Source organism: Chinchilla lanigera, unplaced genomic scaffold (genome assembly GCF_000276665.1).
Source record: "Chinchilla lanigera isolate Chin_1 unplaced genomic scaffold, ChiLan1.0 scaffold00015, whole genome shotgun sequence".
Classification (NCBI taxonomy): Eukaryota; Metazoa; Chordata; class Mammalia; order Rodentia; family Chinchillidae; genus Chinchilla; species Chinchilla lanigera.
Genome location: NW_004955416.1, coordinates 250,814 through 276,512, shown reverse-complemented (window position 1 = coordinate 276,512; position 25,699 = coordinate 250,814). Strand labels below are relative to the sequence as shown.

The following is a 25,699-nucleotide window of genomic DNA, read 5'->3' as shown; positions in this document are numbered from 1 at the left end:
CTCTGCAGCGCGCAGTGCGCCTGCGCGCGCCGGCCGCGGCCAGGGGCACGACGGGAGCGGCAGTCCGAGCCCGGACCCCAGCGCGACCGCAGGGCGGAGAACGAGTTGTTGGCGTCTGGGGCGGGCATCGCCGTATCCTTAGAACCCCAGGAGCTACCTCATTAAAGACCTGTCCTGAAAGCATCAGTTACAACTCCCTTAGACCCAGATTTCCCAATACCTTCTACCTAGACATGACCCACGTTGTAATTTTTACGTATAGGTCTTTGGAAAAAGTGTCTTCAGACTGTATCTTCCCCTTCCTCCTTGTTCCTGCCCTTTCATTTTACTCTTTGAGACAAAGACTTACTATGTTTTTCAGGCTGGCCAACAAGTCACTGTGTAGCCCAGGCTGGTCTTGAACTCACACGGTAACCCTCCTGCCTCAGCCTCCTGAGTCCTGGGATCACATGTGACAGGCGTGTGTCACCACACCCGGCTATGTTCCAGTCCTTTTAAAACTTACTATATCCACTCGGTATCCAGATTTAAAATGCTATTAAAGAAAATATCTTTTAACTTTGGAGCTAGAGAAAACAATGCATTTTTTTTCACATCATTCCCATTTTACTGAATTTACTGGCACTAGATTTTGTATTGGTGCATATTAGTACAGAATGAGATTCATAATGGTATACTGGCACATGCATATAAGATGCATTGACTATTTTCATCCCCATAACCCCCTATCTCCTTTTTGAGACTCAGCCTCTTGTGTGCTGGGATCACAGATGTGTGGCCCAGCACCCAGGGCTTAGTGCTTAATTAATGCATGGAGGTATTATAATTTTTTTATTTGAAAATTTCCTGTAACTTTCATCAAAACTCCTAAATTTCAGAAACAGCCCCGCCGCCTTTTTTTTGGTACCAGGAATCACACGTAGGATCTTGTGCTTCCCAGACAGGCGCTTGTCCCACTGAGCTATATCCCCAGCCAAAATATTTTTTCGTTTTGGTCCTGGGAATCACTCAAGACCTTGCACTTGCCAGGCAGGAGCTGTGCTGCTGAGCTATATCCCTGGCCCTAGCCCCTAGCTTTGCCTGGGTCCTTCCTCTTCACAAGTGGGAAGTGTAAAATGAACTTGGAAATCTTTTTATCACATTGTAGTCTATTTAAAAAAAAAAAAAAAAAAAAGCTGGGCGTGGTGGTGCACACCTGTAATCCCAGCACTTGGGAGGCTGAGGCAGGAAGATCACTGCGAGTTCGAGAGCAGCCTGGGCTACAAAGTGAGCTCAAGGCCAGCGTGAACTGCATGGCGAGACCCTGTCTCAAAAAGACACACAAAAAAAACCAAACCTGGTAAAATGAAGAAAATTTACCACTTAAGAGGTAAATCTGTGACCAGGGGTTAGTTCAGCGGCAGAGCTGCTTGCTTAGATGCCCAAGGCTATGGATTCTATCTCCAGCACCAGAAGGAAAAATTCAAGCTTGATTCTTGTTTTGTTTGTTTGAGACAGGGTCTCGCCAGTAATGACCCACCTCTGTAATCTCAGCAACTGGAAGGCTGAGGCAGGAGGATCTCAAGGGTGAGCTCAGCATGGGTAATTTAGCAAGACCCTGCCTCAAAATAAAAAATGGCTGTTGATATAGTTCATGTGGAAGGCCCTGGGTTCAATCCTCAGCCTCCTCCCAATAAATAAATATTGCTTGACAATAAACAAATAGCTCATTTTGCTTTTTTTTTTTTTTTTTTTTGTCTTTTTGAGAGAGGGTCTCACTATGCTCCTCAGGCTGGCCTTGAGCTCACTTTGTAGCCCAGTCTGGTCTTGAACTCACAAGGATCCTCCCGCCTCAGCCTCCCGAGTGCTGGGATTACAGGTGTTCGCCATCACATCTGGCCTCATTTTGCCAGTCTTACAATTTATTTGAAAACCTTTAGTCTTCTGTTAATGATGAGCCAAGCCCAAAAGTTTTGTTTTGCTTTCTCAGCAGTGAACAACTGTCCTCAACTTTCCTGCTTGTATACTGATTCATCAGAGTCTAAGAGAAACCTGTCTACTCATTTCCAGGGCAAGGGCACGTAAATCGTATTTGTGCTGATTTACAGTACATCTGCTTCTGAAGCCTAAAATTCTGATGTTGCAGAAGATTGTAGAATAAGAATACTGTCTCCATAAAGCAATTCTAAAATCAGCAGCACGAAAAACATTCAAACCCAATTCAAAAGCCAGAAATAAGAAAACTGGGAAATAATGAATTAAGCTGACAAGAAGAATAAGCAAACTACTGTTCTTTCAACGCCTGTACACAATGTTTTACCTCACCATCACTCTAATTTGAAGTGATTAAGAATTGGGCCAGGTGTGGTGGTCCAGAGGCTGAGGCAGGAGGATTGCTGTGAGTTCGAAACCAGCCTGGGCTACATAATAAGACCCTGTCTCAAAAAAAAAAAAAAAAAAAAAAGGCCTACCTCAACAGTAGCTGGAAAAACAAAAATTCCTGGTTGAATCTCTCATGCCTCATCATGGCGTGTTCCACATAGTAACTACCTGCTAAAGGTAGGTGTATGTGGGAAGACAACTGGACAAAAAACTAAGTCTGGTAATATTTCCAGAGGGTCCGTACATAAGCTTTAAGGTGTAAATATTCACAACTGGACAAATCCTATAGGTACATTATGAAGATCCGCCACCAAACTGTCAATTTCAGAGCTGGAAGAAAACTTAGAAAATAGAGGAGATGGAACACAACTGTAAGCCCAGCTGAGGCTGAGGCAGGATTGCTGTGGGTCTGAGGCCAGCCTGAACTACATAGCGAGACTCAAAAAAAGCCAGGCAAAGTGGCACATGCCTGTAAATCCTAGAATCACCTTGAGTTCAAGGCCAGCCTGGGATACACAGTGAATTGGAGGTCAGCCTGAATTACAGAGCTAGACTCTTTATTTTTTTGGTCTTTTTGAGACAGGGTCTCACTATGCAGTTCAAGCTGGCCTTGAGCTCACTTTGTAGCCCAGGCTGGCCTCAAACTTGCAACGATCCTCCTGCCTCAGCCTCCTCAGTGCTGCAATTACAGGCGTGTGCCACCATGCCCAGCTAAGAGTCTGTCTTTTAAAAAAAAGGGAAAGAAAATGGAGGGAAAGGGGGACCAAAGAGGTTTTAGTAACATCATCAAAGTACACAGAGGGGAGAGTGGTACTAGTTTTTTCACTTCCAACATCCTAAATATGTCTATTATTTTTCAAGCACCTCTTCTAATTTGAGTGGAAAGGGGCATTTGTTTTGTCTCCCCTTTTCTTCCCCCCATCCCTCCCGGAACAGCTCTACTCCTACTGAAGTGGCAATTGAAGTTTTTCTTCCAAGTAGTCTTGTTACAACTCCTAGGTGTACTCTCCTCTCTCATCTTACTCGGCTTAAGAAACCAAAATTATCAATTCTTTCCTTCCACAACACACAAAATGAGAACTCTTTCGAGTTATTTCATCTTTAATAACCAGGCAATAATTCAAAATATAAAGTCAAACTTGTTTTCTTTAGTGGGGATGCCACCATGACTGCCTCACACAGTATTTTCAAAGGCGATGAACAGACGCGAGTCCAAAGACCCTAAGTTGTAAGAAGGCTTCTAGGCTCACGGACTGATGTCTGGTCAGGCAGTCTCCGCAGGGCAGCGGAGGTCGACGAGACAGGAGACAGAAGCCTCAGAGGACCTGGCGCGGCTGCTGGGTCATGAGCACCTTGAAGCGCTTCTTGATAGTGATTCGATGTCGCGAGTATTTGTCATCCGGGGAGAACCGCGCAGGATGGGCTGAGCAAGTCTGTTGTCCCATCGGGTCAAATTTCTGCTCGAGGAAGAAAATGATCTCAGTACAAAAGCGCTGAAATAGGGGGGAGGCGACAGCACGAAAAAGGGCAAGGGTGAAGACCAGAGACTCGGCCGGGTGTGCTGGCGCACGCCTGTAACCCCAGCACTCAGGAGGCTGGGGCAGGAGGATCGCTGCGAGTTCGAAACCAGCCTGGACTACAAAGTAAGCTCAAGGCCATCCTGAACTGCACAGCGGGACCCTGTCTCAGAAAGACAAAACAAAAAACCAAAACCAAACAAGCAAAAAGCAAAGACAAGAGAGGCGATGGTCAGGCCAAGAAGAGCACCGCTGGCTCTGCCGCGCCTCCCTTCCAGGCTTCCGGGTTCCCGCACTCCGCGAGGCGACTCGCCAGCGCGGCTCCAGCACTCCGCCCACCAACATTCCTCGCCATGCACGTTTACTACTTGTTTCCTCTTCTCACCTTCAGCGTATACACCCGATCTCCCTGCTCGTTCAAGTAATACTGGAGAAACATGACCAAGCCGCCCTATGCGCCCTGCAACGCTGCCGCCGCTTCGGCAAGACTGTTTCTCAACTTCCTTCCGGTGCAACGGAAGTCTGTCCTGAGGCATGCCGGGAAATGTAGTTTGGTTTTAGAGTCAGCTGACCAGAAGGGGGCGCACTAGTGCAGGACTTGGCTTGGGGCAACTTGCAAATTTGCAGGCGTTGGGGCAAGTTGCAACCTTGCAGGTGCTCTGAAGACCCATGGAGTGTGCCCATTGTGTGCCCAGGCAGCGCTACGTCTTGAGGGGTTCGGGGGCTTAAGGATGGACGAGGATTGAACACTGATATGTACAGTGTTGCCTTGAACCCAAGATGCACACCCATTTCCGAAGTGGTAACGTTCTAGTGCTCCGGGATTCAAAAATCCTTGCACCCTAGGAAAGATTTTCCTCCTCCCCACTTTTACATCCGGTCTCCCGCCCCATTTCAAAGTATTGGCGGCAAAGAGTGCCTGATGGGTAGTGGACATTCTGCAAAGTGAGCAGAGCGTTATTTTACGAAACGGAGCAAGTGTGTTCCAGTGGTCGAACTAAGATTTAAAGTCGGGCCTCTTAACGGCAATGCCCGCGCTCGTACCGCGGTGAGTAACAACTAATAGCATGATAAGGTGCCCCTTCTAGAGTATTTAGAAGTTTTAAAAGAACGTAGATATTTTGTTTAGAGTTTAAAGAAATGAAAATGGAACTAAGATAGTACAAAGATGGTGGTCGTTGTAGCACTATTTATAGGGGTAAAACATTGCAACATACATTAATTTTGAAAACAGAAAAATCTGAAAGTTTTTTTTTTAAATATCATTTGTATTTGTAGTTGCATAAAATATATCTGCAAAGATTCACAAGAAACATGAAATTGGTTTTCTCTGGGAGAGAGACTTTGGTTGCAGGGGAAACGGGTGGAAGGAATATTTATTGCTGTATGTTCTATTTTGCACAATTTGACTTTTGAACCATGCTCATGTACGGTTAAAAATTTTAAAAACCAACAAAGCAAGTTGACAAAGAGAAGGACTTTCTGGCCTAGAAATTTTAGACTGCATGGCAGGGTTTTTTTTGTTTGGTTGGTTAGGCTTGGCTTGGTTTGGTTCAGTTTGGTTTGGTTTGGCTTGGCTTGGCTTGGCTTAGTTTGGTTCGGATGGTTTGGTTTGCTTTTTAGTAGGCTTTTTCAGCAAAGCGCAAGGCTGTGGCTTGAGTGGACTGCAGGGCTTATGGCAATGGCCTGCTTGGGGCCTGTGGGGCAGTTTTCCAAGGAGTAGATGCGCACACAGAGGTTGAACACCCTAGGTTGTCTAAGACAATTCTAATTTTAAGCTTTTGGTTCCCTCAACTCTTAGCTAGACAGGCTGTGTCATCTGAATGTGGTTGGAAAACATAGCTGTAGTTAAATTAAGCCAAATGCGTGCCACCAATGTGTTATTAGGAAGCCAGTTACAGAGCTGGGTGGGATTGAAGAGCACAAGATTAGTTATGTTGGTGAAGAATTGAAGATTAGGGAGCCAAAAGGTAAAACGATAGTGTAATGTTTGGAGTCTGAGAAAGGATTTACAAATTGCTGTAGAAAGGAGCACATCATTTGTATTACCGAACTGCAGTTGGGGGGAATTCCTGTTTTTGTTGTTTTGTTTTTGTGTGGTGGTGGTGGTGGTTGGTGTATAGAGGACTAAAACCAGGGCCTTAAAAAAAAAAACAAAAAAACAAAAAAAACAAACCAGGCCCTTCACATTGATCTATGTACCCAGTCTTTGTTTGTTTGTTTATTTAGTTTTTTGAGACAGGGTCTCATATGTAATAGCCCAGACTGGCCTCGAATTTGCAGCAATCCTCCTGCCTTAGCCTCCCAAGTACTAGGATTACTGGCTTGTGCCACCTTGGCCTGGTTTAATTTTTTATTTTGAGCCAGGGTCTCACTAAGTCGCTAAATTGTTCAGGCTGGACTCAAACTTCTGATCTTCCTCACAGTGATCTTCCTGCCTCAGCCTCCCAGAGTGTATGTCACCACGCCTGGCAACCCCTGGTTTTGGTCTACTTACTAGAATCTTGGATGGAGTAGTGCCCCACTCTCACCCCCTCTCTCTCCCCTCCCCCACAACAGAATGTTGGAATCCGAGGTTCCAGTTCTGCCGTGATCCAATCTTTGCCCTCCTTTCCTTGGATACCTGTGCAACTGCTGCATCCAGTTCGTTTTCTGGATCCTGGACCTGCCTGGCTCATTCTGGAGGCTTCCAGATGGAGGAGATGGCTTCCGACCGAGGTAGGTCTGCAAGTGTGGCAGGGGAGGGCCCTGGCACCTTCTCATGTCTGTGGGGATTCCCATTTGCCTTCTCATCCTGGGGCGAGCTCTTGGGGCTGGCATAGAGGAATATGAGAAGCAGGTCCTCAGCAGGAGTATCCTACCTGGGGAGGTGGGGAGGTTCACTGTGAAGGGTGAGGAAGAGCACTTCCTTGGAGCACATCAGGGCACCGCGGGAAAACACGCTGAGAATAAGGAATGGGTGGCAGGTAGCAACCTGGGTCCCTGGAGAAGGTTCTAGGGGTGTCTGTGTGTGCAGGAAAGCTCAAGGAGAGGCCCATACTCCCACAGTCCTGTGTCTTCTTTGAGTAGTGGGAGCCTCTAGGCTTTTGACCTGAACTGGATCTTCTCTTAATCTTTTGAGGGGAAGGGGCCCAGAGTGGTGCTGCACGCCTGTAATCCCAGTGCTCAGGAGGCTGAGGCAGGAGGATCACTGTGAGTTTGAGGCCAGCCTGGGCTATTTAAGTGAGTTCAAGGCCAGCCTGCACTACATATTGAGACCCTGTCTCAAAAAAAATAAAGTCTTATGAGGGGAAGAGGCGGGTGAGGAATGAGGAAGTGGGGATTAAGGCAGGGGCAGTCTCAGCACTAAAGTGTTTAGTGAGGTTATCTGTGTAGGGACATGTCCTCCCAGCGGCAAGGCTAACTGTCCCTGCTCAGATCTTCCTGCCTCAGCCTCCCAGAATGCTTGGATTATAGGCTCACACCTCCTTCCAACCACAAAGGGGCTTCTCTCTCAGTTAGTGAGTAGTTTTGCTTGATCTGCTAGGCTGGGGAAGATGGGCCACTCTGGCCAGGATGGCAGCTGGGGTTTCCCTGCCATATGCTCCATTTTTCTCCATTTTTCTCCATTTTGTGGGTTCGAGGCCTGAGACCTATTTCATTGTGCTCGGGACTTGGTGGCACATCCTGGCCTCTGCGCTGTGGTTGCAATGAGTGTGAATTTGAGTGCCTCATACTCTGTGTGTCCTGTACAGTCAGGGGGCAGAGGCTAAGTGCTGCTGGCTCATTAGTGGGCTATGTGTGAGAGGTATAGGAGAGTGGCGTGGAAGTAGGCAGATTATACCAGTTGTGGTGGCGCACTCCTGTAACCCCAGCACTTGGGAGGCTGAGGCGGGAAGATCACTGTGAGTTCAAGGCCAGCCTGGGCTACAAAATGAGTTCAAGGCCATCCTGAACTGCAGAGACCCTGTCTCAAAAAAAAAAAAAAAAAAGGCAGACTAGGTGCCATTATTATTAAAATCCTGCGAGACACAGGTCCTGATTTTTTGTTTGTTTGTTTGCTTGTTGAGATAGGGTTACACTATGTAATTCAGACTGGCCTTGAACTCACTTTGTAGCCCAGGCTGGCCTTGAACTCACTATATAGCCCAGGCTGGCCTTGAACTCACAGCGATCCTCCTGCCTCAGCCTCTCAGATGTGCTGGGGTTACAGGTGTGTGTCACTACACGGGTTTGTGCCCCGTACCTGGCCCTGATTCACTGTTTGTGTGCTTATCCCTGGTCTCCCTGACTAGAGTTCACACAGCTCCTCCTCAGCAGGGACTGTGCTCTACGTTTCCTCGTCCTTTCCCCAGCACCAGCTCAGTGACTTGTTCCCGCTGTGCCTCAAGTATCTGCGGTTTGCAGCTCCAAGCAGAAGGGCCACAGATGGTTTGCATCACCAAACTTTTAACACATCCAGCAGTTACCTCAACTTCTGGAGACCTCCCTGCTCTCACCACCCTTTCCTCCCCATTTTTTTGGTCCTTACCTAATCCTCTGTAGTTATTCCTGGCTGTTATACGTTATTTCTGGAAACCAGACATCCAGGCACATATCCTTTCCTGAGAACTGTGCTTCTGTGCATGGCAGAGGGGCCCCAGCAGCCGGGGTCAGGTGCTGTGAACCTCCTGTGTAGAGTGTGTAGGGAGAGGAGAGGTACATGTATGCTGTGTAGGATGTGTTTTAGGGTAGGAGCTTCATGGGTCCCAGAGTTGTGGCTCCTATTCATAGGTGGCATCTGTCTGACTCACTTTCCCACCCCGGGACTCAGTGCCTGACACCTACAACTTAAAGGAGGACGGGTTTGCACGGCTCACGCTTCCCAGCGGGCTCAGTCTAAAGTTGGCTGGCTCCGAGACAGAACTGCATGGCAGGAGGGCCTGGCGGAGGGAAGCTGCTCATCCCATGGCAGCCCGGAAGCAGGGGAGAGAAGGAACCACGCACAGAAATGCACCCTTTCAGCCAAGCATGGTGGCGTACGCCTGTAATCCCACCACTCAGGAAGCTGAGGCAGAAGGATCGCTGTGAGTTCGAAGCCATCCTGGGCTACATAATGAGTTCAAGGTTAGCCTATACTATATCATGAGACCTTGCCTCCAAAACAAACAAGTAAAAACAAAACCAAAATGCCCTTCCAAATAAGATGTGTTAAATACACATACCAACTCCCCCACAATGAATGAAATCAGTATGTACTACAAACATGTACTAATAAAAATAGAATTATAAACTCCTCCTCCCCAAATACCCTTCCAGGACACCCCGGGACCCCCCTCCAGCCAAGCCCCGCCTCCCAGCAGCACAGTCTTCTCCTTAACTCGGGGGTGGATGAAGCCACAGGTGCTACAGCACCCATGATCCAGGCCCCTTCTGCACGTGAGAGGCTGAGGGGCCGTGACAGCCTGTTGTAAATGTTGTTTTATATTAGCAAAGAAAAATTGGGGGCTGGGGATTTAGCTCAGCGGCACAGTGCCTGACTGGCAAGTGCAAGGTTGTGAGTTTAATTCCCGGTCCCGGAATGAAAAAAAAGAAAAAAGAAAAATTATATGGAGTATAGGCAAAGGAGGAGAGGCTGGACCACTAGTCTTCCTGAAACTCTCTCCTCCTCCAGGGCCCTGTGGGTGCTTCGAAAGGGGCTACAGCTTTTCCTGAGCTGACTCTCTCACTGCTCGGCGGTGCTGTGGGCTGTTTTCCTTGCAGAGCAGGTGTCAACATGTTCCATGTCCTATAAACAGTCTGTGGGTCTGGCGAAGGAGCGCTGCCAGGAAGTTCTCAGAGAAGCTCTTACAGATGGTGACAGCTTGGGCCTATGCCTGTCAAAGTCTCTGTCTTGACTTTGCCGATGACTTTGTGAGCCCTATTCCCGCTAGGGTCGTGGGATACAGTTGTCTTTGTGTCTCATTGAAAGCTCACTAACTTCTCTAGTGTAGTAATTTTTTTTTTTGTCTTTTTGAGACAGGGTCTCGCTATGTAGTTCAGGCTGGCCTTGAGCTCACTTTGTAGCCCAGGCTGGTCTCAACTCGCAAAGATCGTCCTGCCTCAGCCTCCCGAGTGCTGGGATTACAGGCATGTGCCACCACGCCTAGCCAATAGTGCAGTAATTTTTAATCGGGAGCAAGAGACATCAAAATCTCTTGGGTGCACCCCTGTGTGTGGTACTGCGGTAATCCTAGCACTCACGAGGCTGAGGCAGGAGGATTGTGAATTCGAGGCCACCCAGGCCTACACAGTGAGATCTAGTCTCAAAAAATCCACTTGGTGGCACTCGGGAGGAGGCTGACGCAGGAGGATTGCCACAAGTTCAAGGTCAGTCTGGGCTACATGGTGAGTTCAAAGCTAGCATGAACTCCATAGCGGGACCCTGTCTCAAAACTCAAAAACCAAAACCAACCAAACAAACAAGTGTCCACCCACTTGGGAGACATTTATAACCTACACAAGCTCCCCATCCATAGCTGCTCCTTCACCTGCTGAGAATCAGTGCTTTGTTCTTTAGGGGCTTTAGAGGAACTCAGCCACCTAACAGGCCCGTTCTCTCCTTTTGTCTCAACAGCATCCCCGCTGCTGGGACTGGATGGGGACCTGATAGCTGGTGCCTTCTCCACCATCCCCTTCACCCTGCCAACTCCGGGGGCACTGGAGCAACCAGCGCAGGAGCCACCTGCACAGCCCCCGGTGCCCCTGGCGTTCTCTCCAGGAGACTCTCTGGTGCTCTCTGCGTTCCCCAGCCCACTGCTTGTGACAGGGGATGGGGGCCCTGGCCCCGGTGGGGTGGGGGCCTGCAAGGTCATTGTCAAGGTCAAGACAGAAGCCGGGCCAGCTGAGCCCTTTCAGACTCAGAACTTGGTTGTCACTCAGCCGGCCTTCAGTTGGGTCACCTCAGGTGCTGCCTGCGGGGGCTCCGAGGCTTCTGCTCCTCAGTACGTGAGCGCCTCGACTGTGAACGCCATTCTGCCCACTTCCACGGTTTCTGTCAGCCAGGAGGGCCCCTCCAACCGTCTTCCTCCGACTCTACTACCATCTACCCCACTGGCCGCCATCGTGTCCACAGAAAAGCTTTGGCCAGGGCCACAGGGGGCTGCCGGACAGCCCTCAGTGGGTGAACTTGCCCATGTTTCCAAAGGTGTTTATGAGAACTTCCGGCGCTGGCAGTGCTACAAGGCCTTGGCCTGGAGACACCTGTCCCAAAGCCCTGATGCGGAAGCTTTTTCCTGCTTTCTCATGTAAGTGGGGGCGCTGAGGTAGATGATCCTAGAACGGGAAGAGAACTTTGGGGTGGATACTAGAGCTTAGCTGCCCCCAAGGGCAGGTCATAAAGGTGAAGAGATGCTGTAAGGAGGAAAAACATAACAATCACCTCTTTATCCTCTTTCTACTTCATATCAAGCTTCCAGGTGTCATCTTCCAAGGGATCTCACAACCCTGTGAGTTTGGGCAAGCTGTTTTTTATGAAAGTCTTCTTTCACAGATGAGAGGACTGAAGTTCAGCGGGCTTCCTGCCTTAAAGCAAGGAGCAGTAGGGGCAGGGGATATAGCTCAGTGGCACAAGCGCCTGCCTGGCGAGCACAAGGTCCTAAGCTTGATTCCCAGTACCAAAAAAGAAAAGCAATGAGCAGTGATTCGAACCTAGGCCTCTGGACTCCAAGTGTCAGGGTCCTCCCGGTCTGTGCCACTGCCCTGTGACACTAGCATGAGGGTTTCCTATGTACCGCCTCTCCACACTGAACTTGGAAGTCAGGGTGGAATAGGGAAAGCATGGAGCTTGCCGGGCTCCTCCACTCACTAGATTTGTGAAGCTGGGTGGAAATTTAGCACCTTTGTCATCAGTTTTCTCATCTAAAAAGGGGATAATTATCTGAGGGTTGCTGGAAAGATTAGAAGTGCTTGGCAAGGTGCCTGGCATAGAGAATGCATCATTAAATAGTAACTATTTTTTTATTGTTATAAAAACGTCATCCAAAGGAGGAAAAGAGATCACAAAAGGCCAAAATGGCCTTGGTTAAGAGTGTATATTTAATCTAGGAGCCTGGGGTCAGAGGCTGTTTTGTTTATAAAGCCATCATTAGTCATATGGGAAATTTTCTCTCCTTCCCAACCAGACCAGTTGTCTCAGCTGCATTTTTCCCTGAACATTTTACACAAACCACTGCATGTCACATACTCCACTTCAGCAGACTATGAGAGACCTTGGTTTTTTGTTTTTGTTTTTGGTGCTGGGGATACAACCCAGGGCCTTGAGCATACAAGGCAAGAGCTCTACCACTGAGCCACATCCCAGCCCAATTTGGAGAGACCTTGTGTGTTGCTCCTCCTGGAGGAGGAGTATAGAATAGATCAGAGAATAAAAATACCATACATCTTTAATTGTAGATTCATTAGGGTTATGAACATCTTTTAAAATGTAAGAAGAGGGGCTGGGGATTTAGCTGAGCAGCGTGAGTTTGATTCCCTGTGCCAAAAAGAAAAAAAAAAAAATGTAAGAAGAGATGCATACCTGTAATCCCAGCATTCAGGAGGCTGAGGCAGGAGGATTGCTGTGAGTTCAAGGTCAGCCTCAGCTACATAGTGAGTTCAAGTCAGGCTGAACTACATAGGTAGACCCTGTCTCTTAAAAAAAAAAGCCAGGCATGGTGCACAAGCTTGTAATCCTAGCACTTGGGAGGCTGTGGCAGAATTGTGGAGTTTGGCCAGGCGTAGTGGCACACGCCTGTAATCCCAGCACTTGGGAGGCTGAGGCAGGAGGATCGTTGGGAGTTCATGACCAGCCTGGGCTACAAAGTGAGCTCCAGGCCAGCCTAAGCTGCATAGTGAGACCCTGTCTCAAAAAGACAAAAAAAAAAAAAAAAAAAAAAGAATTGCTGTTTGAGGCCAGCCCGTGCTATGTAACTAGTGGCTGTTATTACTTTATGAACAGGAGTGGGTTTCTTTCCAATGTTTAGCACTGTGCAAATTAGCAGTGGAGCCATAGTTGATTTCAGTCATATCATTTGAGTCTGTGTAGTTTGCAAATCTCAGTGCGAAGAGAGCTGAGTGTGGTTAAGTGCCTGGATGGGAGGTTGGGGACTGGAAGTCTTATCAGAAGTGGGACAGAACTTTGGGTGATGGCGATTTTGAAGAGAGGCAGGGGATGTGGGCTGAGGTGGGTGTCAGGTGTATGGTGGTCTTTCAGAATGTGACTGCCCCATTGTGGTTTTAGCCCAGTGCTTCGTTCCCTGGCACGACTGAAGCCCACTATGACCCTGGAGGAGGGACTGCCGAGGGCCGTGCAGGAGTGGGACTGCACCAGCAACTACGACCGGATGGCTTTCTATGAGATGGCAGAAAAGTGAGTCTCACTGATTCCTTCTCTGGCCCCAGAGGGGGGGGGCTATGCAGCTGAGAGTGGGAGGGGCATGAAAAGAAGGTATGTGGGTGTTTGCTAAGAGGGGGATCAGGAGGGGATAGGCTAGGCCAGGCTCCCTTAGGTCCTTGCTTTCTTCCACCACCTTGACACTCGGCTTTTCTGTCCTACTGACCCCCTCTTGTAAGCTCTCCTACTTCCAGAGGTGGAATCTACATAGGAACCTTCCCACAGAAACTGTTAGGATGGGACCAGTGCTGATACCTGTAACAGCTGTATGCTGAAGGCACCTGGCAGTGGGGAAGCCCTACGAGGCAGGTTCTTTCCTCAAGGACCAGGTAGCAAGTAGCTATTGGTGCAGAACTTCGGTACCCAGTTTCCCTTCATCCCAGGGAGGCGCTGGTTCTGGGAGACTGGTCAGCAGAAGCAGAGTGTTCTGGCTGTTACATCCATTTCTCCAGGATATACTTGGTTAAAAAAAGTAACTCTGGCCAGGCAATGGTGGCACATGCTGTAGTCCCAGCTATTCCGGAGGGCGAGGTAGAAGTACTGCTTGAGCCCAGGAGCTTAACACCAGCCTGACCAATAGAGCAAGGCTCCACCTCAAACAAAACAAAACCCAAAACCAAACAAATTCTGAGGAAAGTGAACTCCTTCCTCCAAGCTTAGCTTTCACTTTTCCCCTTGAGTCTTCTGGACACCTGCCCCTTAAGATTTATCCTTCCAGAGCCCCGTCCTGGCCTCAGGCTAGCAGTGCCTGCTGGTGGGCTCTGCTTCAGGAATCCTACCATTCTTTATGGTTGTAGACAAGGGCAGATGAGGCTTTGAAGAGGGCCCATGGTGCACCTTGTCAGGCTGTGACGGAGTTCAACAAGCCTGTACTCAGTACTGCTGTCAGTCAGTGAGGCTGGGTGAGCTAGGTATGGCAAAGTAAAGGCTATGGCTCTGTCCTGGAGAGGTTTGATCACTGATTTCCTGAGGTTTCCTGAGTGTTCCCTGTAGGTGAAGGGATGTAGTGAACACATGACTTTTCCCCAGGACTGTCATCAGGCTCCTGTGAGCGGCTACCTCCTGGAGCCTTGACTCTTGTCCACGCTTGGCTGCTGCCTGGCATCTGGGTTCCTGACAAGCTTTCCTTCTTAGTACTGCCTGTGTCTCCCTTACTATCTGCAGGTTTATGGAGTTTGAGGTGGAGGAGCTGCAGATGCAGAATGCACAGCTGATGAGTAACTCCCAGGGCCTATCTCCTTCAGCCCCTTTAAAACTTGATTCCTCAGGGCCCGTAGCCCCAGAGGTTTCCCAGCAACCAGGTAAGCCACCTGTTTCTAACAGGAGAAATGGGCCAGCAGCTTAAAGGGGGAGGCACAGGAACACCAGACCCGGGTTAGGGAAAGCCTTGCCTTTGTGTCTTCACTTGCTTTCCAGGAAGTGGCATTTGCATTCCAAGGAATGCCCCATAGGATGTTGGGCTCTCAGGTTCAGTCTCGAACTGGCTATTGCTCTTGGCCAAGTAAACTATTCTTTCATCTAGACTGTAGATGAGGTTTATAATGTCTCACGTGCCTAAGAAGCGGGAACTGGATCAGGGAGTTCCTTTGAATTTCAGGGTATGTGGAGTGATTCCCTCATAGCTCCCCTCCCCTGGGGGGGGGTATGAAATCTATGGCTGGAATTTTTTAGGATGTCTTTAATTCAGCCTGGAGCCATTTCCTTGTGCCCGGATTGCTGCCCTTACAAATAGAGTTGGGAGGTAAAGGCCAGTGCCTCTGTGCCACTTCCTGTTCCATCTCTTCCCTCAGTGTACATTATGAAGAAGGCGGTCCCCAAGACACGGGCGCCCCGCCAGAGGCAGCGCAAAGCCCAGAGGCCTCCAGTTCCGCAGGCCCCCAAGGAGATCCCACCGGAAGCTGTGGAGGAGTATATTAACATCATGGAAGGGCTGGTGGGCACTCACGTGGCTACTAGGGAGTCAGATGAAGAGGAAGAGAGGCAGTGGGCGGATGAAGAGATGTATCCAGATCCGAATCTCCTGAGCTACATGGAGGACCTGTGTTCTCAAGAAGGCTTTGTCTCTAAGGTGGGCTGAACCTGCATGGCTGCCTTCCAGCAGATACTGGGGGTGGGCACACTGGGGTGCCACCCAGGGGTGCTGCTCGAGGAAGTAGGAAGTAGGCTGCGTCCTGTAACTGAGAAATGGGTGTGCATGCATGCACACACATAGTTGGTGGCAGGCATGGTCTCTAATGAACCCTGGGGAGTAGGGATGAAGGAGTCATGGCTTCATCTCTAGAGCCCCTCAGCTCACATAGCCTCTGTTCCCCAGGTGGAGGCTGTCATCCACCCTCAATTTCTGGCAGATTTGCTGTCTCCAGAACGAGAGAGGGATCCTTTGGCCTTAACCGAAGAGCTGGAACAAGAAGAAGGACTCACTTTTGCCCAGGTAAACTTGGGAGGCAGGAATATTAGGAGCAGCAGCTCACATGACTGCCTAACCATACATTGTCTCGGATGATGTAGTTCTAGAGGAACAGCTTCAGGACCGAGCTTCAAGTGTAGGACAGTAAGGCACTACAGAAACAGGAAGTGAGGCACAAAACGGTGGGAAGAACAGCAGTGTCTGAGCCTCACTTCAGCCACTTGCTTTCCTGCACTGCCCTCCCCACCTGCTATCTCCTGCCCCCACTTTGCCCTCTCGTCTTAAAAAGCCCCATGTAGACTGGTATTTGTCCATTGTCTTCTAGCTGATCCAGAAGCGACTCATAGCCTTGGAAGAGGAGGATGCGGAGGGGCCTCCAGGTTGCAGCGGAGTTCAGTTGGACTCAAGTCCTTCTGTTTCCGATGAGGATGAAGATGGGTGTGGGTGGCCTCAGCCCTCACCTGGGCCTCAGGGGGCTGCAGGAACTGTTGGGCTTGAAAAGGCTGGTTCTTTGGGAAAGCAGGCAAGGGAGACCTATGGCAGGCAAGGGGAAGCCCTCGATAGCCCAAAGGGCATGTGCGGGGATGGGAATGTTCTCTCATCCTCCAGCAGCTGGGAACTGCAGGAAGAGCTTGTGGCTCCACAGGGAGCTCAGGGACCCCTATGTATGGAGATGATGGGGTCTGGGGAGGTTATAAGTGAGCTATCTCAGCATCAGGATAGCCTCCTGGAACATGCTAAGTCCCCTGGGCACTGCCTGATGGCTGACAGCACTCCAGCAGCTTTGCCCCTTTGCTGGCAGGAAGGCCCCCAGCTCAAGACAGCTCCCAGTTTGGATGTTGGACTTGCAGAGTCAGCTTCTCTGCAAGGTCAGGGGTTACAAAAGCCTGACCTGGGGTGGCAGGCAGGACCAGAGGCAGAGGAACTTGGAGTGCTTTCTCAAGGGATGGAGCCTTTTGTAACGCCCCAGAAAGGCTCTGCAGGAGCCATGTGGGGAGCTGAGAGAAGTCTTCCCATGGCTCAGAGTTATGATCAGAACCCTTCCCCTGGCACAGCTGGGGACAGGGACATGGACAGGGCCTGGATCAGCCCAGAACTGTGGCTGAGCAGTGACACAGATGCTGTAGGTTTGGCGTTGCCCTTAGAAATTGAACAGGTCATAAAGAGCTTCCAAGATGGAAAGTTTCTAACTGAGCACCAGGCACTGGGCTCCATAAACACCCTTTCTCTGGGTCCTGGAGGCACCACAGTGCCTGGGGACCTGGGGAGCAGTGTGATTCCCTGCGGAAACACAGATGTCCCAGCTGCTCTAGCAAAGACAAACTACTGCAGCTTGGAAGGACCTCTGAGGGCCAACAGCCCAGCCTTGGTGTATAAAGGAAATAGAGAACAAAGCCCTGAGATCATACAGGATCCCAGTAATCTGTGGGCTGAAAGTTGCTCCTTACTGCTGGAAAGCAGTGTTGGTGCCTCTGTATTAGCTTCGGAGTCTTCCAAAGAAACCCTGCTGCCCATGTGCCAAGGCAGCCTCCTTGTTCTGGGGGCCCAGGATGACTCGTTCCCTGAGGCCAGCCAAGATGCAGGGAGCAGAGGCAATCCTTTTTCTTTTCCATTAGAAACCACAGAACAATTCAACATACTAGATGTTGGAGATGAATACAGCCTCCAACTAGGGGTCAGTGAGGATACTTGCCCACCAATGCTTAATTCTTATGACCCTCAAGCGGGCAAGAAAGACACTGGTTTGTCTAAACCTAACCACCTTGTTCCTTTACAAAGAAATCAGGAGTCTTACACATTTGGGGCCCTCAAATCAACAGCTGCTCACCAGGGCTTTGGAAGCACTTCCCCTACATGGGGAACCAAGGATACTGTAGTTCTAAAAGAATCCTCTCGTAGGAGTAAAACACACAACTCTGCACAGGGGGCCAAAAGGCGGCAGAAAGCCAAAGAGGAAGGGGAGGATGAGCAACTCTCCAACTTCACTTACCTCTTGGCCTCAAAACTTAGCTTATCTCCCAAAGGACTTCCTCTTGGTTCTCACTGTGCCTTGGGAGGTGGGGGCATCCGGAGAGCACCCCACATCTCTGCTGATGCAAAAGGCCTTGGCCAACCTCCACACCCTGCCACCAAGTCTGGGAAGCAAGCTCTAGCTAGAGGTTCTGCCCCTAAAAGTACTGTTGAAAAGACATCCCAGGGAGGTCATCTTGGAGCCTCTGGGGAAAAACCTGTGGTCCAGGGAGTGCTGCCGTCCTCGCAGCCTCACAAAAGGAGGCGTGACACTTCTGCAGCAGGCAGGAGGAAGAAACATCGCCGTAGCCAGTAGGAAGCAGAGGGACCATCCTTTGCCACCCGTCCCCAAAAGGGGGTGTCCTAGCATAGCTGTGACTGCGGCTGCTCACTGGTGGAGAATCAGGCTTAGGCCAATACTATGGTTTTATGCAATGGATGGGAAGGCAGACTGGCTAGGTTGCAGGGCCCTTAGTGGGAAGTAAGGAAGGACCTTTGCAAAGAGTTGTATGCAAAAAAACAAAATAAAAGTTTTTTTTTGGTTGTTGAAAAATGCCCTTGACATGCGCTTGACATGTTTAAGCATCTTTGCAGCTAGATAGGGCAAGGTGTCATGAAAGCAGTTAGGTTCTACAGATCCCAGACCACTTTAACCTGTCTCCATGTAACATTTTCTTGGTAACAGACTGACTTTCAGGCTGTGATTGTCCCAAAACCTAAGTTTCCAATGATTAATTTTTCTCATTTTGCTCTTTATAAGCCTGGACTTGGCATTGGGAGGGCTCATCTGGATATCTATTACCATTTGCCTCCCTTTAAATTTATACATGGTAAGATGCCACATCTGTAGAACACATCTGTAGAATAGTAATCTAACTTCCTAGATACAGAACTGATTAAGTTCTGCATTTGTGTGTGGACAGAGTACTTTTAGGGGCCTTGCTATCTTCTCTGAAGACTGGAGAGAAAGGACTTAGCTTGTCCTGTGGGAAGGAAACCTTCCTGGGTGGTTTCTCTGATCTACTGCGGGGGCGGGGGGGGGGGCACTTCCTTATCGACACAGCTCTCACTCCCACCATCAGCAACGAAATCAAGTCTTGGTAGGAGTATTAAATATAGAAAGGTAATAAGCTATTTTTAAATTTCTAATGAGGGCAGAACAAGAGGGAATGGGCTGAAAAAATGGTTCATGAGGAAGTCCATTAAAATGTGCATATTTAGGAGAAGACAGAGGGGTGATGTGAAATCTGTGTACTTTCTGCACAGGAAAGAGCCCTGTTCATCTGGAAGAAGGCTCCTATAGTTATGGCCAAGAGGGCTGATGGCATTTTCTGGATCTTCCAATGGGCATCCTGCAACCATTCACCCTTTTCCTTCCCAACTAATGATACCAGTAATGTGACTGAGCTTCACTTTTTTAAATAGATATAGATTTGTATTTATATATAAAATAGTTTTTTACAAAAAAAAAAAGCCCAACCAAACAAAAAATAAGAATCAACTTAAAAAAACAAACAATGATAACAAAAACCAAACAGGAGCAGAAATGGGCTTGAGGCATAGGGTAGGCTCCTGGCGCTGCCCTGAGTTGCGGGGCTGGATTCGAGCTGAGGAGGAAGGAGCGGGAGGCTGAGGTGCTCAGTCGCCCTTCTGCTTGGGTGCCTGCACGGTGCCGTTGCCCAGAGCAGTGCGGCTGCGTGGGGATGAGCCATCTGGTACCTGGGCGGTGCCTCGAGGACTGTGTGGGGGGCGCAGGTAGGTGCTGAAGAGCTTCCCATAGAGCGGGTCATGGAGGGAGAAGTTCTGGAACTGACCTGGGCAAGTAAGAGTGAGATGCAGAAAAGCAGAAAGAAAGAGAAAGCGCCTGCTCTTTCCCATTTATCTTCTCAGATCCAGGTTTACGTCTTCTCCCTTTCCAGCCGGTTCCTCCCAGCCTTGCCTCTGAGGTTCTGATGCCCCACACTGACCAGCGCCCCCTGCTGTCTCCGCCTGGTGCTCTCTCCTCCACATTCCTGGCACTACCACCGGCCCAGCACCTGTGCAGGGCCCACGAGGCAGTAACTCACAGAGGGAGAGGCCATGGCCGGGTCCTGCCTGGCACAGCTCAGCATGCAAAGTCATGGCAGCAGGGCGGGGTGAACCCAGCAGCAGGTGCAGGATGGTGCTGAAGCCATCTTGGTACAGCAGACGGCCAGGTCCCTCTGCCTGCTCTTCAGCAAAGAGCTTTAGAAGAAAGGGATGTGAGTCAAGCTCTCCTCAGGTCACTGCCTCACCCTGCCCTACAGTTCTGCCTTGGGGGCTCCTCCCTTCAGCCCCTCGGGCCCATTCTGCAGAACAACGATAACCTTATGGCTTCTGCCCTCTTATTCTCAGCTGAGTAATGACAGACACTGGAGCTCTGCAGTTTTAGACAGCAAGACACTGGGCAGGAGGCATCAGCTATCTAGATGCTACTGGGCACAATGCACTGCACAGGCTTCCTGACGTGGTGAGCACAGCTACCAGAAAGCCCCCATCCACACTTCCCGGGTACCTCAAAGGCCAGGTGGGTCAGATCCTCCAGGCTCCTGCCTCCATCCAAAGCTGCTAGAGCAAGCGCCACATCTCGGAAGTCCACCAAACCACTGGCATCCTGGAGGATCAAAGAGAAACCAGGACAGTGCAGGGACCTGCATCCTCCCTCCTCCTCTCTGGAGTTCAGTTCCTTTCTCTCCTCTGTAAGCAGGGAATAATGTCTTCAGGTCTCAGCTCCAAACTCTGTAGACCCCCAGTAGTTCTCTCAGGTCATGGGCGCCTGCTAGATCAAGCTATGTCAAGATACCACTGACAAAGCTTTCCTATAAAGAGATCTAGGAACATAAGGGAATCCCTCAGGAATGCCAAAGTCATCAGACTTACACTGGAGGGCATTCCGGGCCCCTAAGCTAGACAAACTGGTTCTTTCCTGACTCGCTCTATGTGGGAGAACTGGTCCAACAGAATGAAAGGGGGCCGCTGGCCTAATTTCTTACCAAAAACCCCAAGCAAGATGCCTGTCGTGCCCATCTACCATGTAGGCTGAGTTAGGTAGCTCCTTTCCAGGACAGTCTGCTGCCTATTTATGGAATCCATATACCTGGTCACTCTTCAGCGTTCTTCAGAGAATGCTGAGAGCCATAGCCTATGTCTTAGATCAAAAACATCTCCTTAGGGTGCTGGGCACATAGTGCAGAGGCAGAGCACTTGCCTAGCATGTGTGATGCCCTGGGCTTGATCCTAGTACTATAAACAAAATTAAAATCAAAATCAAAACCATAACCAACACCTCCTTGGGACCACCATTTGCTGTTCATAAACATTAGGAATTGTCTAAGCTGGACATGGTGGCACATGCCTATAATACTAGCACTCAGAAGGCTGAGGCAGGAGGACTGCTGTGAATTGAAGGCCAGTCTGGACGACACAGTGACTTCAAGGTCAGCGTGGAATACATAGCGAGACCCTGTCTCAAAAAACCAAAACAAAAAAAACCCCACAAAAACAAAAACAAACAACAATATATGTATGTAATTTGATAGGAAAACATGGTTATAGCCCAGAAAACACTTTGCTGAGATTGAGACAGTTCAGAAATCTCTCATTAATTTACCAGGTATTTTAAAAAGCTGCCAAGTTGTGCAAATACTTCTGGGTCTCAAACTCACCATCTCATCAGTTCAGCACTGTCTTTTCCATGTTACTCTCCCACCTAATCTTCAAGACTCTTCTTCAAAGATCCTTACTGAGTGCCCCACATGGTTGTGATTCCCCATCTTTGCCAATCTCTAAAAGGGCTACAGAAATTGATGGACCTCACTGATTATTTGTCCCTTAAAACAGCGACCTTCAATGATTGGGTACCCAACGAAAACAGAATCTTCTAGTGGATCTCAGAAGACGGTCACCTATCCACACTAGTTGAATGAGACTGACATGTTCACCAGGATATTAACCCCCACCTGGAGCACGTCAATCCGGAGATCAAGCTCTGGGTCTGCTCCTTTACCTGCTGGAAGTAGCTGAAGGCACCAGCCACTGTCTGAGGGTCCAAGAGCTGTAGCTGCCTAGCAAACTCCTCCTGGCTGATCATTCGACTCCGGCCTGGTTCTGCCCCAGTGTCCACACAGCCAGGGGACAACCTAAAATGAAATTGTTGAAGACAGGGAGCTAACTCAGTTTCTTTCTAGACATGCCATGCAGAAGGACCTTGGATCTGGCACCAAACACTGTCCCAGCACAAGTTCTTTCTGGTGGTTCTGGGGATTGAACCCAGGGCCCTGTGCATGCTAAGCGAGTGCTTCACCACCGAGCGCTTCACCACCGAGCAACAGCCCCAGCCCCTCAACTGCTGTTTTTCTAAGATGTACTGACTCACAGTCCCTTGAGAGCCCCTTTTACTTTTCTCATCTGATTATACATCTTCTGCTCCTTCTTCCCTTTCCTTTTATGCAATTATCTTTTCTAAGGGCTCCTCTCTCTATATATGTTTTTTGCTTTTTAAGACCTCCCCCGTTTCTCCCCTTCTTTTCTTTTTCTCTTAGTGTCACTGCCTGAACGCTCATCTTCAGGGCTACTTACCCAGCCTTCCGAAGCACCTTTCCCAGTTCCCAGAGCTGCGGCTCCAAAGCTACCTTCAGCCGGCCAACCACAATGACAGGCAGGCTCCCTACAAACTCACATTCAGTGGCTGGAATGCCCAAGGCCCTGAGGATGGAGTGATGGAGGAAGGAAGCAAAAGAAACTCTGAGGGTTCATTACACTCTGGCTTACTGTAGGTTTTTTTGTTTGTTTGTTTGTTTGTTTTTGAGACAGTCTTGCCATGTAGTTCAGGCTGGCGTTCAACTCACTATGTAGCCCAGGATGACCTCAAACTTGTGGCAATCCTCTCACCTCAGCTTCCTGAGGGTTGGGATTAAAGGCCTGTGCCACCACACCCAGTCCTGTCAGCCTTATCTGCCTGAAAGCCTCACCCCTCCACCCCCTCTTTGTGGTTCCTCTGCCTGTGTGTCTGCTCCAGGAAGCACTCTGTGGAACACTCACTGTGCCATGACCTGCTGGACATTGTTGGCATACAGGGTGGGGTCCCTGCTCTCCTCAGGGCTGGGCTGATACACAGGGAGGAACTGAAACACAGGTACATACAGTGCTCAGCGGGACCTCCAGGGGAGAAGTGCTCCTGCCACTCCTCCCTCAAGACTCGGAGGGTCTGTGCGGCCCACCTCCCACAGCACCCATGTGGCCGTACCTCCACATCCACGATGCTGCAGGGCTGTGACGCCGTGAGCCAGAGCACTTTGAGCCTAAGAAGGAAGAGACCTCGATGCCTGGAGCTCTCCTCTTCCCCTGAGGAGGGAGGGAGGGGCTGCGCAGTGACACACAAACACACTCCTAGCCAGGCAGCTGTGGCAGTGTGCAGCTGCGAGACGAGGGAGGTGGGGGTGAAGAGCTGGGGGGCTATGCCAGAGGGAGAACTGCAGGGAGGGGAGGTTTGGGAAATACAGGGAAAAATTAAGCGCACACCTGCTGAGGTGGCTTTCCAGAGGGGACAGAGGAGAGAGAAAATTACTTAGAAACACAGGAAAGTAAGCCAGGAGCCGTTATTGCAGCAGGAATGATTCAGGTGGAACAAGTGAAAGCCCAGCCAATTACATAGGGAGGAAAATGGGCATCTCTAAAGTTCCTGGTCCCAGAATAAAGAAGGACCATTCACTTCAGCTGGAGGCTTCAATGGGCCAGGAATTCCCGATGGACCCCACTACCCACCCTACCCCAAGAATAACGGAACTCACACTCCAGGGCCCCTCCAGGCCCAGCTGGTGGTGTCCTATGAATGAAGCAAAGATGGGGGCAAAGAAAAACATCACTTTTCTTTGCAGGAACTGGCCAATCCTCTTTGAGCAGAGGCCTTGACCCTGCCTTCTGCCCGCCCCCCCCCCATGCACAGCCCAGAGCCCCCCATCCAACCCGTTTTACTCCCATTTAGGATGGACTCATGCTCCCCCTTACCCCCTTTTTTGGACTCACCAGACTATTAGGGTAGCGGATAAGGACAGGCTGTACAGGTACCCCTGCAATGAAGGCTCCTAAACCCCATTCCCACCCCCAACCCCGGGAGCACAGGTTAGTACATGTCGGTAGCTTGGAAAGGTATTGGGTCTCAGAGATTCTCACATGACAGCTGACCTTGCTCTACTCACTTCTGATTTTCTCTCTGATTCATCTTGTCAGCATGAACTAGGTTCCCTATCTCCTTTTCTCTCATGATACCCCAACCCTTCTATTTCATGGGTTATTCTTCCCCAAACCTCCTTGGGTTATTTCTCCCTAAAACTAGGGCCCATTTTTCCCACCGTCTTACCACCCTCTATCATTTTATTCACCTGGTTTGAACTTCAGCAGAGCCTTCTTGTTAGAACAGGTGCCTTCAGGAAAGAACAGCACCTGGGGGAACATCCCCAAAAAAGCAGAATGAGGTAGGGGAAAAGGGAAGCTTCAAAGGCGTGCACAGGTGAAATGAGCAGAGGATCTTTCGACTATTACTCACCTGGGGCCACTTGCCTCCTGAGGTGGCCCGCCTTCGGACCTCTTCCACCACTCTGCGACGGGAAGCTGGGTCATGCCGGGACACCAGGATGGCTTGGTTGAACCGAAGAAGGGCTGGGGTGGGAAAGGATACAAGGAGGAATCACTGGTTCCTACCCAGGGGCAGTAACATCTGCAATCACCACTTCCTCAACAGCGTAAGGTAGAGCATTTCTTCTCTCTGCCCTGGTGACAATCTCTTTATTCTGCCTTGTCCTTCCTGAGAACTGCTGAGTTCTCCTTTGAACACCTTCTCTCTGCCCCAGCCCTCTGAGTCTGAGATCGGTTGACTCAGGTGTTAATTTACATTTCATCTGCCAAGAGTCAACATCCCTTGTAACTTCTCCCATACCCCATGAAGCCAGTTCTCTCGCCTATTGGTATCTCAATTCCCTCTTTTCTAAAAAGTAATGCTTTTCTTTTTTTCGGTACCGGGAAGTGAACTCAGGACCTTGCACTTGCCAGCCAGGCGCCTGTGCTGCTGGGCTATATCCCCGGCCCTCGATTCCCTTTTTTCTAAGTCGTCATGGCCCTCCTCACCCTGTTCAGCTCTCTCACCTCCAATGACGGGCACAGAAAGGTTCTCGGCTCGGGAGACAACCTTAGGCAGGTCACAGGGCAGCAGCACAATGGGGTCAAAGAAAGTAGAGTGGGGGGCAGCAACAAGGACAGGGGCCTGAAGGCGAGAGGCCCGTTGGCCCCGAACCCGGATCCGGAGGAAGCCCAGGAAGAAAAAGAGCAGGCGGCTCAGGCCCAGCACCCCATTGTGGCACACAGTCCTGTCAGGGCAAGGCCAGTGATCAGTGGAAGCAGCAGCTGACCCTCACTCACCCCTGCTCAGGCACCAGGGAAGATGAGACACCCCTCTCTCTGACACAGGGCTGGAGCTATGACATAACCTCTGGGTACCAGATCTGGGCCAGGCTGACTCAGCGCACCCACCCAAGCTCTGCAGGATGGTTTCAAAAATCTCTCTTCCTCTCTGAGGGGTAGCAGAATAGTTAGGAAGGGAGAGAAGTGGGGTCTCCAAGGCTGACTTGCCACTTACTTCCTCCATCCTGTAACTGGTTCCTGAAGCTGCTCCTCAGTAAGACCTGCTACTTGTAGCCAGGCAAAGGGCCAGAGGAGAAAAAGGATGATAAAGGCCAGAAGCACTCGGATGGGGGCCAGCAGTACCCCCAGGAGGCAGAACTGCAGAAGGTGGGAGAAAATATCACTTAGGGCTGGGAGAGGCTCAGCCCACAGCACCCCTTCTTCCTCAAGACTGAACCCTGGAGCACAGCCCTTCCTCTCTGTAGGTGACAGTGTGGGAACAGAAGAAGGGACTGGGACCCAAGCAGGACGGAAGACAGCAGCGAGGGCAAGAGAATACAGATTAATAGCACAAGCACCTCATTTTCCCGTCTTTGATTGGTTCCCACCCTACCTATAAAG

General features: G+C 50.0%; 3 protein-coding genes across 3 annotated transcripts; 1 reads left to right on the top strand and 2 right to left on the bottom strand.

Moving 5' to 3' along the window:
- Nucleotides 1-3,444: 3,444 nt before the first annotated feature.
- On the bottom strand, nt 3,445-4,386 carry Nop10 (NOP10 ribonucleoprotein). Its single transcript, XM_005381152.2, has 2 exons — nt 4,264-4,386; nt 3,445-3,818 (listed from the first exon to the last, which is right to left on the bottom strand). The coding sequence occupies exons 1-2, from the start codon at nt 4,315-4,317 to the stop codon at nt 3,678-3,680; spliced, it is 195 nt and encodes a 64-aa protein (XP_005381209.1). The 5' UTR covers nt 4,318-4,386; the 3' UTR covers nt 3,445-3,677.
- Nucleotides 4,387-4,842: 456 nt separating this feature from the next.
- Nutm1 (NUT midline carcinoma, family member 1) lies at nt 4,843-18,209 on the top strand. The gene is made up of 8 exons (XM_005381151.1): nt 4,843-4,926; nt 6,438-6,596; nt 10,453-11,122; nt 13,096-13,224; nt 14,413-14,549; nt 15,039-15,316; nt 15,563-15,679; nt 15,981-18,209. The coding sequence occupies exons 2-8, from the start codon at nt 6,572-6,574 to the stop codon at nt 17,979-17,981; spliced, it is 3,357 nt and encodes a 1,118-aa protein (XP_005381208.1). The 5' UTR covers nt 4,843-4,926; nt 6,438-6,571; the 3' UTR covers nt 17,982-18,209.
- A 924-nt stretch (nt 18,210-19,133) lies between these two features.
- On the bottom strand, nt 19,134-25,456 carry Lpcat4 (lysophosphatidylcholine acyltransferase 4; the record flags this gene model as incomplete). The annotated part of the gene is given in 13 exon segments (XM_013512655.1): nt 19,134-19,479; nt 19,732-19,888; nt 20,199-20,297; nt 21,690-21,822; nt 22,262-22,387; nt 22,724-22,806; nt 22,929-22,983; nt 23,473-23,507; nt 23,708-23,766; nt 24,064-24,124; nt 24,228-24,340; nt 24,824-25,044; nt 25,314-25,456. Coding segments are annotated over 13 exon segments (1,461 nt in total), but the record flags the coding sequence as incomplete, so codon positions are not given.
- Nucleotides 25,457-25,699: the final 243 nt, after the last annotated feature.